Source organism: Myotis daubentonii, chromosome 11 (genome assembly GCF_963259705.1).
Source record: "Myotis daubentonii chromosome 11, mMyoDau2.1, whole genome shotgun sequence".
NCBI lineage: Eukaryota > Metazoa > Chordata > Mammalia > Chiroptera > Vespertilionidae > Myotis > Myotis daubentonii.
In genome coordinates, this window is record NC_081850.1 from 15,040,977 (window position 1) to 15,057,383 (window position 16,407).

Genomic DNA, 16,407 nt, shown 5'->3' on the forward strand with positions numbered 1-16,407 from the left:
CAATGCACAAATTTTTGTGCACCAGGCCTCTGGTATTAAATAATAAAATGTGTAAACATGTGGACAGTCTGCATTACTCATTTAATATTTTCCAAATGCCAGTTCACGGTGTTACAAAATCATGAATGGGTAAAAGACCTGTTCAAAGTGTAAGAGAGACCAATGGATTTTAGTTTAATAGAGCATGACAAAGTCATTGGTATGGTTTCAGATTCTAAATTGTAACCTTTAAGAACCTGCTACTTGCACAATATCCATATTTTTCTGAAAAGGCTCTTAAGCTAGTCTTCCCTTTTTTAACTTTTTTCTTTTTCTTTATATACTTCTACCAGAACAACAGATTGAATGCACAGGCGGGTATGGTAAATCCAGCTGTCTTCTATTAGGGGAGAGAGTAAAGAGATTTACAAAAATGGAAAACAATGCCAGTATTTTCACTGAATTTCTAAAAGAAACTTATTTTTTATTAAAATGTTTATTCAGTATGTAGTGGATCTATTATTGTTTTCCAGGAAGTAAATATATTCTCATTTTTAATTTCAAATCCAATAAATTAGTTGATACAGCCCACATTAAAAGATGATCTTTGGGCTTCTGAATAACTTTTATGACTATAACGAGATCTTGAAACTAAAACTTTAAGAACTGCTTCCTTAATACCATGTTTTGATATTTTTACAATTCTTTACAAAGTATAGTCTTTTTGTCATATATATACCATACATACAAGAAATATTTACGAAGTGCCTAATGTGTGCCGGGCCTTGTTCTAATATCTGGGAATACAACAGATAACAAAAGATACAAAAATCTCTGTTCTCACAAATTTATATTCTACATGAAGAGACAGATAATTAAAAAGTAAATTTAGATGTCAGATAATAAGTAAAGTACTATGGGAAAAATAAGACCAGGGTTGTGGCTATTTTATCATTTTAAATAAAGCGGTCAGGAAACGTGTAATAGTATAGCATTAGCTGCTGTAACAGATAAACCCTGATGTCAGTGGCTTAACAAGAAAAGTTTATTGCACATGCAAAGTTCGGTTGATGGCAGAGTATGCTGGAGCATGTTTGTAGAATAATTTTGCTCTTCAGGGTCATGGGGACCCAGGCTGATGGAAAGCACCATCTTCAACATGTGATATCAAAGGTTCCTTGGTTATAGACTTTCATCCATCAAACAGGGTAAAAGGGAGGGTAGACAGTGATGGAAAAGGCCTAGAATAGGCCTATCTCACACCCACACAGATACCAATGAGTGTATACTCAGTGTGTAACCCCGAGGGAAGGCAAGAGGCAGGGGGACTGAACAGAGTAAGTAGTCTCTGACCTGACAGCCACAGCTCTATTCTATGGAATAGGAGCCTGACTCTGGAGGACAGCAGGGTCTTTCCCACTGCAGGCTTTGCTGAGAACTTGACATTCAGTTAAGTCTTTAAGGAGGCAAGGGAGCAAATCTTGCCAGCACTTGTGTGAAGCGTGTCAGGGGCAGAATAAATAGCTCGTGCAAAGACTCCATGGCTGAAGTAGGATGGTGGGATGAGGGTAAGAGTAGTGGAAGGTGAGGTCAGAGAGGATGGGAGAGGCAGATTACGTTTGGCCTTGTACACCACTCCAGTGACATAGTCTTTTATCAAGAGTGAGGTAGGAAGTCACTGAAGGGTCTCCAGCTGAGATGTGTCAGAAGCTCCTTAAATTTTTGCAAGAATTTCTGTGGTTGCTGGGTTGTATATAGACTGTAGGGGACCCTAGGGCAGTAGTAGGAGGACATTGAATTATTCCAGCTGAGAAATGATGGTGGCTTATTCCACAGGTATCACTGGAGATAGTGAGCAGAAATAGTTTTCTAGATATATTTAAAGGCAGCTGATAGAATTTGCTGAAGGATTGGCTATGTGGCTGCAAGAAAGAGGAATCAGACTTTACACTTTTGGGCCTGAGAAGCTAGAAGAATGGAGACTCTACTGGAATGAAAGTGTTGTTAGAAGATAGTAATAAAACTTGTTCTAATTTTGATGGGCTAGCTGTTTTCTAGAATCAAATTTTTTAACCTTTATTTAATAAAGTTTCCTTTAACCATTCTTATGCCAATTTCCAGTACAATTTAAAATAGTTTGATAAAACTTTCTACTAAACCAAAGCACACATTCTCTTTTATGTATAAATTTTAATGTTGACAATTTTCTATCTAAATGTTTTTGAATTTTATTTTGCCATTCTATCTTTGATTCTCAAAATTTTTATTTTAAGGTTCTAGAGAAGGACAGACCCGTCTAATCAGAGATGGGGAGAGAGTCGAAGCCTATCAGTGGAGTGTTAGTGAAGGGAGGTGGATAAAAATTGGTGATGTTGTTGGCTCATCTGGTGCTAATCAGCAAACATCTGGAAAAGTTTTATATGAAGGGAAAGTATGTTGACTTCTTTCTAAATACCTTTATCTTAAAGTATTCAACAAATTAAAGGTTTTCTTTTCCCTTTCTCCATGCTAATACAATTTTCTCATGTTTTAACATTTAAAAATATATTTCTATGGGGAAATTATCTTTTCCTGTCTTGAATTAAGTTTTTTAAGAATCTCTTTCCATGTACGGAGGGGTGCATTTCACAGACAGATTCGGCATTATTTATCTTTTAGTAGTAACTATATATAAGCTGTCCCCAACCATTTTGGATTAGGAGCTTCTGTGCCACCTTTCATCTAATGCTGCATGCCTATATTTAACTTGTAAAGGCAGAAGGGACCCTCAGGGCAGTGCTTACAATGCCAGAATGTTTTGGTGAGCCGGGCATGGTAACAGCTAATACTTTTGGCCTTGAGATCAGCCAATTGGAAACCCCTTTGACCTCAGAATTAATGTCATCATAATCTTTCCCTCACCTCCGTCCCTAGTGAAATTTTAATCTTGCAGCTCGCTCAAGTAGTTGCTATTATGATATGCCAAGTGAAGATTTTAACAATGCACTTTGGAGAAAGTTTAAGCACTATAATTATTAAAGTAAAGAACGCATAAAATCTGTGTTATATATGACATTAATACATATGAACATACAAGTTAGTAATCATTTATCTCCTTTTTATATTCCTATTAAAGGAATTTGATTATGTTTTCTCAATTGATGTCAATGAAGGTGGACCATCCTATAAATTGCCATATAACATCAGTGATGATCCCTGGTTAACTGCATACAACTTCTTGCAGAAGAATGATTTGAATCCCATGTTTTTGGATCAAGTGGCAAAATTTATTATTGATAACACAAAAGGTCAAATGTTGGGACTTGGGAATACTAGTTTGTCAGATCCATTTACAGGTAAGTTAGGGTTTGTATTAAGTCTTAAAGTGCTTCTTTCCATCAGTGTTGGTTAACTTTCTTTTTCTAATGTGTTTAAATGCCCATTATGATTAGCTGTTTAAATAGAAACCAAGATCCTGCAGTAGGTTTTTACTTCACATTCATATTTGCAAACCTCAAATTATATAGTAATTCTGTATCTATAAAAATGATTATAAATTGTCCTGTTACGAAAATATAGCCACACTGTAAACTAATAATTTTAAGAAACTTTAATTTAGTCATTTGACATAAAAAGAAAATTCTATGTTCCTTTGTATAGTTAACTTTTTAAAAAATATATATTTTGTGATGAAATTTACCAGTTTCCACATGAGGCTGAATTGGTTAGTTGTGCATCACATCTAAGACTGGACTGTATTTAGATTTTATAAGTGATTTATATTCTACATGTTCATTTTAAGTCAGTTGTTTATAACAGCATAGTATCTAAAATTTTGCAAATGGGATTAGGTTCTCATGCCAGTCCATAAATTATAATGCTATTTAGTATTAGTCTGAATTCTGGGTCCCAGGAACCAAAGCCATCATACAGGATGAAATAAAACCCTTCCTCTTTTCTTAGGTATAGAGCGAGCTCTAAATAAAATTTTGAAATTGGTACTGAATTGTTATTGTTTGGCTGTGGTCCGTTTGACTCCATTTTTCATATGCTACTACTGTTCTTGTTTTATAAGGAAGGGTCTCATGCCTTCTTCCTGTCTCAAGTCCTTATATAGATCTGTCCTTTTTTCTTCTTTCCTGGTGGACAATCCTTGTCCCCAAATTATCTCCTCTTTTCAAAATTCCATCATCAGTTCACATAATAAAGCTAATTTCATCTGCATGTTGACTTGAGCAGGATGATCAGTCTGACTCACTGCTGAACTATAAATGACGCAGCCTTCCCAAAAGCTGCACTTTACAAAAGAGTGGTGGGGGAGGTATTACCTGGACATTTCTGTTGATGGAATTTCAGACTACAGTGCAAAAGAGGGAACACATGATTGCAGTATTGTGTAAGCTATTTGTGGGACTGAGGACAGATAATAAAGCATCTGGTTCTATCTGGAAATCTGACACTATTTGGCATTTTTGCTCTTCTGAAGCTTAACTTTATAAGCATCTTTACATATATCTTTTTGTAGACACCTCTGATTATTTCCCTAGAGGTTCTAATAAAACATATGCACACACACCATGCATTTGTAAAGGTATAAATGGAAGTCTGTTTTCTTTCTAGCACTCATCCCCTTTGTAATTCCTTTCTCCAGTAGGTTGTAAGCTTCAGTGGATACAAGCAATCATGTTCTCTGCTGGATCCCTACACTGAATGCACTGTTTGACACATGAATTAATGAATCCAGGGGTTTCCTAAAAGATTAACATTTGATGCCTGTGGTTCTGATAGCAAAAGCAACAGCAGGAATTCTAGTGAATTTGTATAGGAACAGGAACTGATTGTATATATTACTTGGGTCAGAGACTACCTGCAATTTTCTTTTTCTATTTGAATTCCTGGTCATTTCAATATTTAAATGTAAGGGCTAAGATATAATAAAGTATTAAAGTTAAGAAAACAAAGCTCGGAGATTCACTGACATTTTAGTTTCTTACTAGTCTTTTCAACTGTAACACTTTTGACTATAATTTGTTATTCTCCCATGTAACAGTCTTGTTCTTCTGTTTTCCTCCAAGCTTGGAGTCTTCTCATGTTTCCGTTGTTTGCGTACACAGGTGGTGGTCGGTATGTTCCAGGCTCTTCATCTGGCTCTTCTAACACAATGTCTGCAGCCGATCCTTTCACAGGTGAGATGCAGCTTTGCTTACTATACCTCCACTAAGTGCACTTTATATGATAGGGCTTTACACTTGGAGATGTTATTCGATAACTGACACTTCATTATCTGTATGTCGGATTCTGATGGATCTCCATTTCTTTAACTCTAAGTTTTGCTCATTCCTGGAGTACTTTTGCGACATTCCCCGTGACTTTTTAATAGCATATTATTATAACTCATCATTTTCTCCAGTGGTATCTTCTTGCCAGGAGAGTGATTAAGAGCATAGGTTTTAGAGCCAGACAGACCTTGGTTCAAAATTTGGCTCTACCACTTACTTGCTATGAGGAATTGGCAAGTTACTTACCTTGTCTGAGCCTATTTTTTTTATCTGTGAAATTAGATACTAGGGGAGCCCACCAACCAAGACACAGGATAAGTGCTATCACTGGCAAGATGCTACCGATCATGAGCAGAGAAGGAGCCATGTGAGTCCCTGATATTGGATGGAGCAATGCAGTCAAGAAGTCTGCCCAGGCATATTTGCCTTAGTGTGGAAGGAGACAGTTCACCAGCTACCCAGGATTAGTCTTCCTAACCTAAGTTACTAATTGCCTTCATGAAGCCCTAAAAGTGTTGGTGTGTGTCTTCAAAGTGACTATTGACCAAGGTACGCATGCCTCAGCATCACCATTACTGGAAAAAATGGCCAGACTTGGACTTTAAGGCAGCTGAAAAAGTCTGTTTTCAGAATAGTATTTGATAATGTTTTATGATGTCATCAGAGTTCCTGGACAATATATCAAGCTTGGGAAGAGATTTATGGTATCTGTTGGCCTTGCCAACATACAGTCCCGTCTAAATCATAGATTGGATCAACACACAATTTTGGCTTAGTGTCGTGAAGTTGTGAATTGCTCTCAGTGAGCTATCTTTCTCCTGTGAATGAACTGGTGGACCAGATGCAAATAGCTGCATCCTGTGCATTGATAGCTAGTATATTACAATAACCAACTGTTAAGCTAAATGTGATGGCGCAATAACTGTTAAGGAAGTCTTTGATGACATGATGCAATTTCAAAAGGCACTAAGGATCTGAAGAGTAGATACGGTGGTGACTTTCTCTGTCGGTATATTCAAGCCTAGTGATGCGCTGAAACTCAGAGAAGAGTTTCCAAATGTCGTTGGCAGATGTTTTTTTGGAACCGAAAGAACATAACAAGCTTCAAACAACACCAGCAAAATCAAGAGAAGTCCATCATAACTGGAGCATGTCTCACTGTTGCACAATGTCAATATCTCAGAAGATGCAGTGATTATGGAGATATGCAAGATGGTCTATTCAATAAATGTCCAAGAGAGTTATGGAATTATTAGGGTTACTGAACTATTATAAAAAATAGATAACAGCACCCACCAAATTGAGATTATGAAAATTAAATCATATAATAAAATACATGTAAAGTATTCTAAATAGAAAAACATAAAAATATATTTTAAGTCCTCAATGTATGTAGCTATTATTATTGTTGATGATGTTCCCCCAATTTTACTAAAAGCACTGAGGCCAAAAGGCTTGTCCATCTGGTTTACAACTTAGGGTCCATCTTCAGTCTTTATTCTTTTCCTTATTTACGTGGTTGTCAAATTTCTAATATTAATTAGAATCATCTGGGATGCTTGTTTAAATTACTTATCACAAGGTCTTACCCATAGATTTTGTCACACTAGATTAGTGAAGAGGTTAAAAATACTCATTCCCTGATCCCTCATCCATGGATTCTGATTAAATTAAATGGCCTTGGGTGTGGTTTGTTGTTAGGTTGTTGTGAAAGCTCACTATAGGTTTCTGGAGTGAAACCCTGGGAATCTGCATGTTGTACAGGTGACTATCTCTAAATTTCAGACAACCATATTTAGAAAAGTGTGTGCTTACACTCTGCCTCAGAATGCCTTGGCAAGTTATTCAGCCTTCCTGTAACAAAATATTACAAGTAGTAGTGGTATCTAATTAATATTTAAATGAGTGTATGTATATAAGATACTTAACATGTTAACTGGCATATAGTAAAACCTCAATTCCTGTTATTTTTTCTTTATTTTAATTCTATTTACATTTTTAAATTTTTTTGTATTTTAGTTTTGCTTGCTTTTTTATTTCTTTCCATTTTCAAAGAGACAGCCACAAATATAATCTAAAATATGAGACTGGGCTATTGTCATAGCATCCATAACTCTTACCAAGTCTCTTTTCTGCTTGTTGTATGTGCCAGTAGAATAGTGTTAACATTTTATTATGGAAACCTTTTAATTTCTCCAATTCACTAATGCTTTTGTAATTCATTTAACTTCTGTAATTATCCCATACTAGTGGCCCGGGGCACGAAATTCATGCATGGGAGTGGGGTGGTGTCCCTCAGCCCGGCCTGCACCCTCCCCAATCTGGGACCCCTGTGGGGATGTCCGACTGCTGGTTTAGGCCTGATCAGTCCTAAACCGGCAGTTGGACATCCCTCTCACAACCCAGGACCGCTGGCTCCTAACCACTCACCTGCCTGCCTTCCTGATAACCCCTAACCACTCTGCCTGCCAGGCTGCTCACCCCCAACAGTCCCATTCCCCTCCCCACTCCCCTGCTGGCCTTCTCATCCCCAAATGCCCCCTCCCCCACTGGCCTGCTTGCCTGCAACTGCCCCACCCCCGCCAGCTTGCTCACCCCCAACTGTCCCCCCCCCCCCACCGGCATGATCGCCCCTAACTGCCCCCCCATGTCAGCCTGCTTGCCCCCACCTGGCCCCCCTGCCAGCCTGCTTGTCCCCAACTGCTCCCCCACCGGCCTGATCACCCCCAACTGCCCTCCCTTCCTGACCCGATTGCCCCTACCACCTCTCCCTTGGCCCTGCCACCATGGCTTTGTCCAGAAGGTCTTGTGGTCTAATTAGCATATTACCCTTTTATTAGATAGATAATAAAAGCCTAATATGCTAAGTGCCCAGTCAACTAGTCATCCATTCAACCAATCAAAGGGTAATATGCTAATGGTATGCTAAGACCACTCAACTGCTTGTTATGACATGCACTGACCACCAGGGGGCAGATGCTCTGACTGGTAGGTTTAGCTTGCTGCTGGGGTCGGGAGATTGGGACTGAGTGAGATGGGTCTGACACGCCCTGGAGCCCTCCTGCGGTCCCTCCCCGGCCGGTCAACTTCCAGTGTCCCTCCCTGGCTCTGATTGTGCACCGATGGGATCCCTCGGCCTGGCCTGCGCCCTCTCACAATCCAGGACCCCTTGGGAGATGGTGGAGAACTGGTTTCATCCCGATCCCACAGGCCAGGCTGAGGGATCCCACTGGTGCACGAATTCGTGCACTGGGCCTCTAATAATGTATAAGACCTCTACTGTTTCTTTTATAACTTGAGGATTATTTTTCTGGTTAACATTTATTGACCAGTAACTAACTATATGCCAGGCACTGTTCTAAATATTTCTCTGTATTAAACTTACAGCCCATTTATTATATATAAAGATGCCATTTCAAAGTATGACTAAAAGTGAAAATAAGTTATTGTATATAAAGGGGGGCAGTTTCAACTTTATAATTTGCAGTTACTTTTGCTTACTTGGTGTATTATTGCATTTTAGGTGCAGGCCGTTATGTGCCAGGGTCTGCAAGTATAGGAGCTACCATATCTGGAGTTGATCCATTTACAGGTATACACTTTTCATTTCCTTTTTTTTTTTTTTTTTTTTAAGATTTTTAAAGTTTATTGAAACTCTTATTTAATAAAAGATTGAGAAAATTGGCATATTTTTTCTTGCTAGAGAACTTTCTATATAGTAAATCAAGACCAAACTTGCTGGCTTTGCTTTTAGAGTGTTCTCAGAATTATCATTACTGCATGTTAGAAACACCCGGGAGCCTTAGAAAAGTACTTCAACCTCATCCCCAGAGATGCTCACCTGGTCTAATATTGCTCTGGGTGTGTCCTTAGCAAGGGCAGTTTCATAATCTTCCGATGTGATTCTAATATACTTCTCTTCTGCAGCTGCTTTCCTTAGTACCCTTGCCAAATCCCAGTTTATTTCAGTCTCTCCTTTGTTCATTCTTAATGTGTTAAAAATGTTATTCACTACATTACACATTGTTCTCATAAGGGGGCTCTGAAAAGAATTTGTTTTTATAATTTAGGCCTAGAATTATAATATTTCATCTTCTCCTGCACAACTAATTTTTTTTTTATTTTTATTCTTAGTATCTAGTAGTCAGTAAAATGCAGAACTAAGTTTGTGGTTTACCTCTTGCAAATTTAACATATCTTGGCATATATTTTCTCCTACTTTATTTTATATGAGAACTAGAGGCCCAGTGCACAACATTTATGCACTGGGGGGTGTGGGGGTCCCTCAGCCCAACCTGCACCCTCTCCAGTCTGGGAGCCCTCAGGGGAGCCCTCTCCAATCCGGGAGTTTCTGTCTGTCTTTGCAATCATATAAGCGAATTGTCTGAGACCCCCAACCCAGTTTGGTTTGTTGCTCATCTTTGAGCATTTCAATAAGTATTTTGTGCCTTATAAGCAATTAATTTTATATGTTTATCTCATTATTTGTACTATCTACCTTCCCCCTTGTATTTCTAACATACTTAGATTAAAATGTTTTATTCATCTTTTTGAAAAATACCTTAACTTTAGGTTGGAACAAAAATGTATAAATTAAGATTTGAAATGTTAATAAGATGTCTTAGAAATAAATTATGCTTTAGTTGAAGTAATTTTTTTCACTGTGTATGAATTTTCACCCTTTGTCATTTTTTTGTTTACCATCAGTTACTATAATACGTACAAACTTAAGAAGTAAAATCATATAAAGGACTAAAACCTTTGACTTTCAAGAACTGAAAACTTGGGGTGATCTATTAAAATGATGTAGAAAATGACAATGCCTACTACATCATTTGGAATAAGCAATAAAAGACATGAGAAGAAAGAGATCAATGTACCTTAGAGTAGATGGGAATGGAGAATTTCATAATTATTTTGTATTCTTTGATCTTAAAAGTTTATTAAAAAATATGATTAGAAAATATGAAATAGAAAACCTTTTTTTATATTTAAGTTCCCATTCCAAAACCAAAATGTATTATATCACATATAAACAGTATATAAAATCTTAGAAATGGTTTTTTTTTTCCTGAGGTTGCTTGTTACTACATGCACTGAGTAGTTACATATCTAAATTGTGATAACAAAGTCATACAATTACAAAAGTGTCATTTTTGACCACTCCTTATGATTTTCAACATTTTCTGTTCTGTAATAGGGAGTAGTGCCTACCAATCAGCTGCATCTAAAACGGTGAATATTTATTTCCCTAAAAAAGAGGCTGTCACTTTTGACCAAGCAAACCCTACACAAATATTGGGTAAGTATATTTTAATTGAATAGTTTTCTCATATATCCACAGACACTTTTCCATGCTCTCAACGCCATTTCTCCTCCTAACATGAGCTGGGAACTGGTGCTTCCATGATAGAGACTTCTGTTGTGGTATTACACAACTGTGGACTACAAGTGCACAATCTGATCATGGACCCCTAATATTTTGTAAGACGCCTTATGCAAAAATAAGGTAAATGTTTTATGATGACTTTAATGAGAAGAAACCTAAAGGGGAAAAGAGTGAATCCCATCTCCTAAGTTCTTAATGTTAAAAAAAAAAGAATGAGTAAAGAACTGAAAAGATAAAAATCTTGGCTTTAAAAAAAATTAATAGCCCTTTGAAATAAGGCTGTTTAAACTTACATTAAAAGTGAAACTTCTCAGTTGACTTTGCTTTTTCTGCTAATTTTTCTCAAAACAGAATGATGGGGTTTTTTGATGCCAGGGATGGGGGGGTGAACCAAGAACACTACCAGTTCTATTTGCCAAAGACTAATAGAGAATTATTTGAGGTAACATACATACTTGAATATAAGATGGGTTTTATTTTTGGTCAGAATTATCCTGTCTTTATAAAATTACACTATCTTTATAAAAATCATTCATAAGTATTTTCTTAATTGCTTTATTTAGAACAATAAGTATATGTACATTTATGGAAAACTGGACATTTTTCAACTCATATACAACATATGCAAGAGATCTCTTTTTGCATTTATTAAATAAACTTTGTTTTCTATATTCTGATAGTGTTAAATTTTTCAGTGCCAAAAATACTGAAACAGGTCCAAGTTTCCAGTTCTGATTGATAATTTGTAAATTTGGACAATTTATATTCTTAAAACTTTTGTGATGGGAATGTAGGCTTTTTTGTTTTGAGATAAAGATTTTTTTGAGGGAACAGTGTTAGATGACTCAAAGTGGCACTAGTGACGACAAGGATACGGTATTGAAGATACAGGTAAAGAGTTTAAAACAAATTGTTTCATGAAGTAATGAATATGGTGGGAAAAATTATTTCCATTAATTGTGTTTAAAATAATGTGATTTCAACAGTGAAGATGGAACGAGTCAATAAATTATTATAGACAGTAAAGTTTTTGACTATTTCATTGATTAGTAGAAATTGATATAAGTTGGCTAAAAGTTGTAAACTTTCTCATTTAGAAAATAGAGGATTGACTCATATGTGGCTATATATGACATGATTCTGCTTTTATTTATGATACTGCTTTGAAATCCATTCAGAATGATTACAAATATGATATACTTTCAAACTTATTCAAAGCAGAAAGCTTCAGAAGATCTTAGAAAATAATAGGTTAAAATAAAGATCACGGTAACCTTTCAGCTTAAAAAGACTCACAAGCCTTATCCTTATTTTATGGTCTTAGATAATTGCCATGAAAAGTCTTACTTCCCCATCGTGTATGGTAATGTACTTATTGAAAAACTTGACACTTATGTATTTTATATGGCTGGTTAGAGAATTTTGAAGGTTTGGTTTTGGGTTTTAGGTAAACTGAAGGAACTTAATGGAACTGCACCAGAAGAGAAGAAGTTAACTGAGAATGACCTGATACTTCTTGAGAAGATACTGTCTATAACATGTAATAGTTCTTTCGAAAAACCCACAGCCCAACAACTTCAGATTTTGTGGAAAGCTATTAACTGGCCTGAAGGTACAGAAACACTCTTTAAAATGTAGCTAGAAAGCAGGAAGTATGTCTTTTCATTTCTATCAAAATTATTGGTGTTTCATTATAAAAATCTTCACAAAAAGGATTCACTACGCTACTTCAATTCATTGTCTTGTTTTGCTTGCATGTGCTATGAGGATCTGAAGGTAATGTAACGATCCCATACATTTGTATTCCATTTCAGAGCATTTGTGGATCCCCTGCAAGCCATGCAAGAAACTATTTGTGACCTGTCGACTCTAGGCTATAAACATTTGATATAAGGGTTTTTTCTTTTTGAGTAAATCATACTTAATTTTTATTTCTAAAATTTTTTTTTTATTGAGGTAACATTTGTTATTATAACAGTATGTAAGGTTCAGGTGTACAACATTACAATTTGATATCTGCATACACTATACAGTGCTCACCACCAAAAATCTAGTTTCCATTTGTTACCAGACATTTAGCTTTTAGTTCTAAAAACGTCCTCTCCCCTACTCTTTTGTGTGTATGTGTGTGTGTGTGCTATTGATTTATTGGAGGAAAAAAAGTGTCCTACAAAATGTCCCGTATTGTGGATTTGGCTAATCATTTAATGAGTTGCTCTATCTCTATAGTCCTGCTAGACATAATTAGATTCTGATTCAATAGTTTTTTAAAGGTGAATACCCTTTCCAAATGATAATGCAAACTACCTTTATATCACAAGGCACATAATTTCTGGTTTCCTAAAGTTTCGTGATGCTTAAGATTTTTTAGTGCATTTGTTCAGATGGTGTCTACCCAGGCCCTTGAATATAAAGCTCTCCACCAACCTAAAAGCACCCTGTATTAGCATTTGTCAATTAGAATTCTATAAAGAACATTCTCTCTTCAACTCTAGTCTTGTTATGGGATTTTTAAAAGCAAGGTCCCAATCCCATTCATTCCACAAGGATTTGAAAACTCACTGTGTGTCAGCTGTTTAAAAAGAATGCCACTCTGTTGGGTTATCAAAGCATATATGATCTTGTAGCAATACGTCCAGTCTTTATAAGTATGAAAATCAATTAACATAGTTTTAGAAATATATGCATTTGAAAGCAGGCACAGGATTTTTAACATATTTTGCAATGAGCATGTGTTAATTTTGTAACAGAAAATAAAATCCTTAAAAATTGAGTAACAAATTTTCTGGATTTTCATAAATATTCATTAATTTTTCTTCTTAATAGATATCGTCTTTCCTGCGCTTGACATTCTTCGGTTGTCAGTTAAACATCCCAGTGTGAATGAGAACTTCTGTAATGAAAAGGAAGGGGCTCAATTCAGCAATCATCTGACCAGTCTTCTGAACCCTAAAGGAAAACCAGCGAACCAGCTGCTTGCTCTGAGGACTTTTTGCAATTGTTTTGTTGGCCAGGCAGGACAAAAGCTCATGATGTCCCAGAGGGAAGCGCTGATATCCCATGCAGTAGAACTGAAATCAGGGAGCAATAAGAACATTCACATTGCTTTGGCTACCTTGACCCTGAACTATTCTGTTTGTTTTCATAAAGACCATAACATTGAAGGAAAAGCTCAATGCTTGTCAGTAATTAGCACAATCTTCGAAGTTGTACAAGACCTAGAAGCCATTTTTAGACTTCTTGTAGCCCTTGGGACACTGATCAGTGATGATTCAAATGCTATACAGTTAGCCAAGTCTTTAGGCGTTGATTCTCAAATAAAAAAGTATGCCTCAGTATCAGAACCAGCTAAAGTAAGTGAATGCTGTAAACTTATCCTAAATTTGCTGTAATGATGGGGGAGGGGACTGAGATTTTAAATTGATTAGTGGGGTTTTTCCCTCACATTTTACATGACTGATAACAGATCATTTGAAAAATGCTGTGGATTAAATAAAATTTCAGATCTTGTAATAAGGGGGTGGGGGGGAATGAAAGAGAAATAATAAAGTTTTTGCACTGATGAACTGTGAGATTTTCCTTTATAATGTGGGTAGGTTTTCAGGAGTTCTGAAACAAATTGAGAATGAGTTATAATCAATAACAACTACAGTGGCATAATTTGTGTATTTTAGCCACACAGGAGAAGATGAGCTTTTATTTAAATCTGTTTTTATTACTTATATATCCTTGGTTGGTAATTGTTGATGGTTGTCTTGTATTGAGTTTCTGCTCTACTCATTTTCATTGCTGGGTTCTTTCAACAGCAATGATATGAGGTCTTGTTTTAGGATAACTTCTCTAGAAATTTTAAAAACTGAAGTTTGTTGTCAATGATTCCATATATTGAAAATACGTAAAATAATGTATTCATTTAAGCCATTTATAAATAGAAAGTGAATTTGTTTGATGGCTCATATTTAGATCAAGTAAGAGCAAATTACCAAGCTAACTCAAGTTAACTCAAGGTCTATGGTGTAGTTTCTTTTGCCATTCACTATTTGAGGTAACTTCATTATTTGTTCCAGTTTTGAAATTTGATTATTTTTGGTCATTTCCATTATTTCAAAGGGAATTTGGAATGCATTAAATTTTAGGCAACTGTACAAGCAAGAATACATCAAACTATCCTATTGGCAGGTCCAGAGTCTGTCCTATGAAATTAGTATTTTTGAGCTCCCAATATCGTCCATGTGCTGTGCTAACCACTTCGATGTTTAATTCCTAAAACCCCTTAAATGAATCCTGATGTTATCTCTGTATTTTCAGAAGTGATAGGAGAAAAGAAGAAAAGTGCATACCATGTTCTCCTTCCTAGGAGTTGGGTAGGGGGGGGTGTCACAAATTCGTGAACATCCTAGCAACTAACACAAAGAATGAGCCCTATTTTTATGCAATTTATTATGTCTGTTGAGTCTGAGCCCCTCTGCCAGAGACTGGACCTCCTTGGATGCTGAGCATTAGAAAACATGATAAGTCTTGGGTATATAAGAGAAGATTTATTGCAGTCCAAGTAGCCATTTCTACTAAGTAGCCATTAGAAAAAGCAGTCGGACCAAGCAGTCTTTGCTAATACAGTAGCAAACACAGGAGCCATACTAAGCAGCCGCTGTACATACCGCAGCCCTACATAAAAGCCTCATACCAGCTGATCAGTAACACACTTTATACTAACTTAGACAAAGAGGCTTCTAGCCAAATAGTGGCATCAATCTTTTGCATTACAGAAGGCCACATGTGCACAGTGTCTGCATCTTTGCTTTTGCACCTGCATATAGCAAATTAGCCTTGAACACCTGATTAGGATTCCCACGCTCAGAGTGGCCTTGAACATCCAGCATACTCAGGACAGGGTTCCCACAGTGTTTAAGAAAACTTCAATGAAGATAAGTGCTACTTCCTATTTTAAAGAGGAGGAGAGATCTTTTCGTAAAGAGGACTGCATAAAATAGTACACTGTATTCTCCATATTTATGTTATATAAAACCATGAGTTTCTTGGCTTAATGCCAAAGATCAATTCCCCAATAGGGGAGAAGATGATTCTGATTATCTAGATCAGGAGTGGGGAAGGTCCAGCCTGTGGCCTCTATAAGGCCCATGGAATCATTTGGTCTGGCCCTGCCAAGGTCATTAGGAGTGAGTTAAATGTTTGACCAAATATAGCAGACTAATTTATAAGTTGATAATTTAGAATGTCCTGCAAATGATGTTACAAATATCCAAATGGCCCTTGGCTAGGGAAGAGGTTCCCCACCCTTGGTCTAGATTAATCCAAGGGAAAACCTGGAATGTCAAAAATGAATGAGTAAATATAGAGTAGATAATGTATTTTGCTAAGTATTAAATTGCAGCTTTCTGGTGTATACCCAGACTTGATTCTACTTGCTGGTTCCATTATGAATCTGTGCTTTACTATCGTTGATTTGAAATTCAGAGGTTTAAATCAAAGATTAAAGTTCAGTTGCAAAGTTGAGGGTTTAGCCAAGGTCCATTACATTACACTGCTTTCTTGTTAGCATGTTACAAACATTTTACCTACAATATATTGAAATACTAGGTACCTTTGGACATAACAGTCTTGGTTAAGAATATACGTTTACTTTTCAACATATTAGGGGCTACTTGTAAACACTTTGCTTCCTATTAGTGTATAACTCTTTTTTAACAACTTTTAATATACCAGTAATTTTTAAAAATATATTTTTATTGGTTTCAGACAGGAAGGGAAAGGGAGAGAGTA

At 36.4% G+C, this 16,407-nt stretch overlaps 1 protein-coding gene across 1 annotated transcript in view; it reads left to right on the forward strand.

Annotated features, from left to right (window-relative positions):
- PLAA (phospholipase A2 activating protein) overlaps positions 1-15,284 on the forward strand; it is a 41,436-nt gene extending 26,152 nt beyond the window's left edge. The window contains exons 8-14 of the mRNA XM_059656523.1: positions 2,253-2,410; positions 3,095-3,314; positions 5,073-5,144; positions 8,761-8,829; positions 10,438-10,539; positions 12,074-12,238; positions 13,453-15,284. Of these exons, the coding sequence (XP_059512506.1) occupies positions 2,253-2,410; positions 3,095-3,314; positions 5,073-5,144; positions 8,761-8,829; positions 10,438-10,539; positions 12,074-12,238; positions 13,453-14,018 (1,352 nt within the window). The 3' untranslated portion in view covers positions 14,019-15,284. The remainder of the gene's footprint in view (positions 1-2,252; positions 2,411-3,094; positions 3,315-5,072; positions 5,145-8,760; positions 8,830-10,437; positions 10,540-12,073; positions 12,239-13,452) is intronic.
- The last annotated feature ends 1,123 nt before the right edge of the window (positions 15,285-16,407 follow it).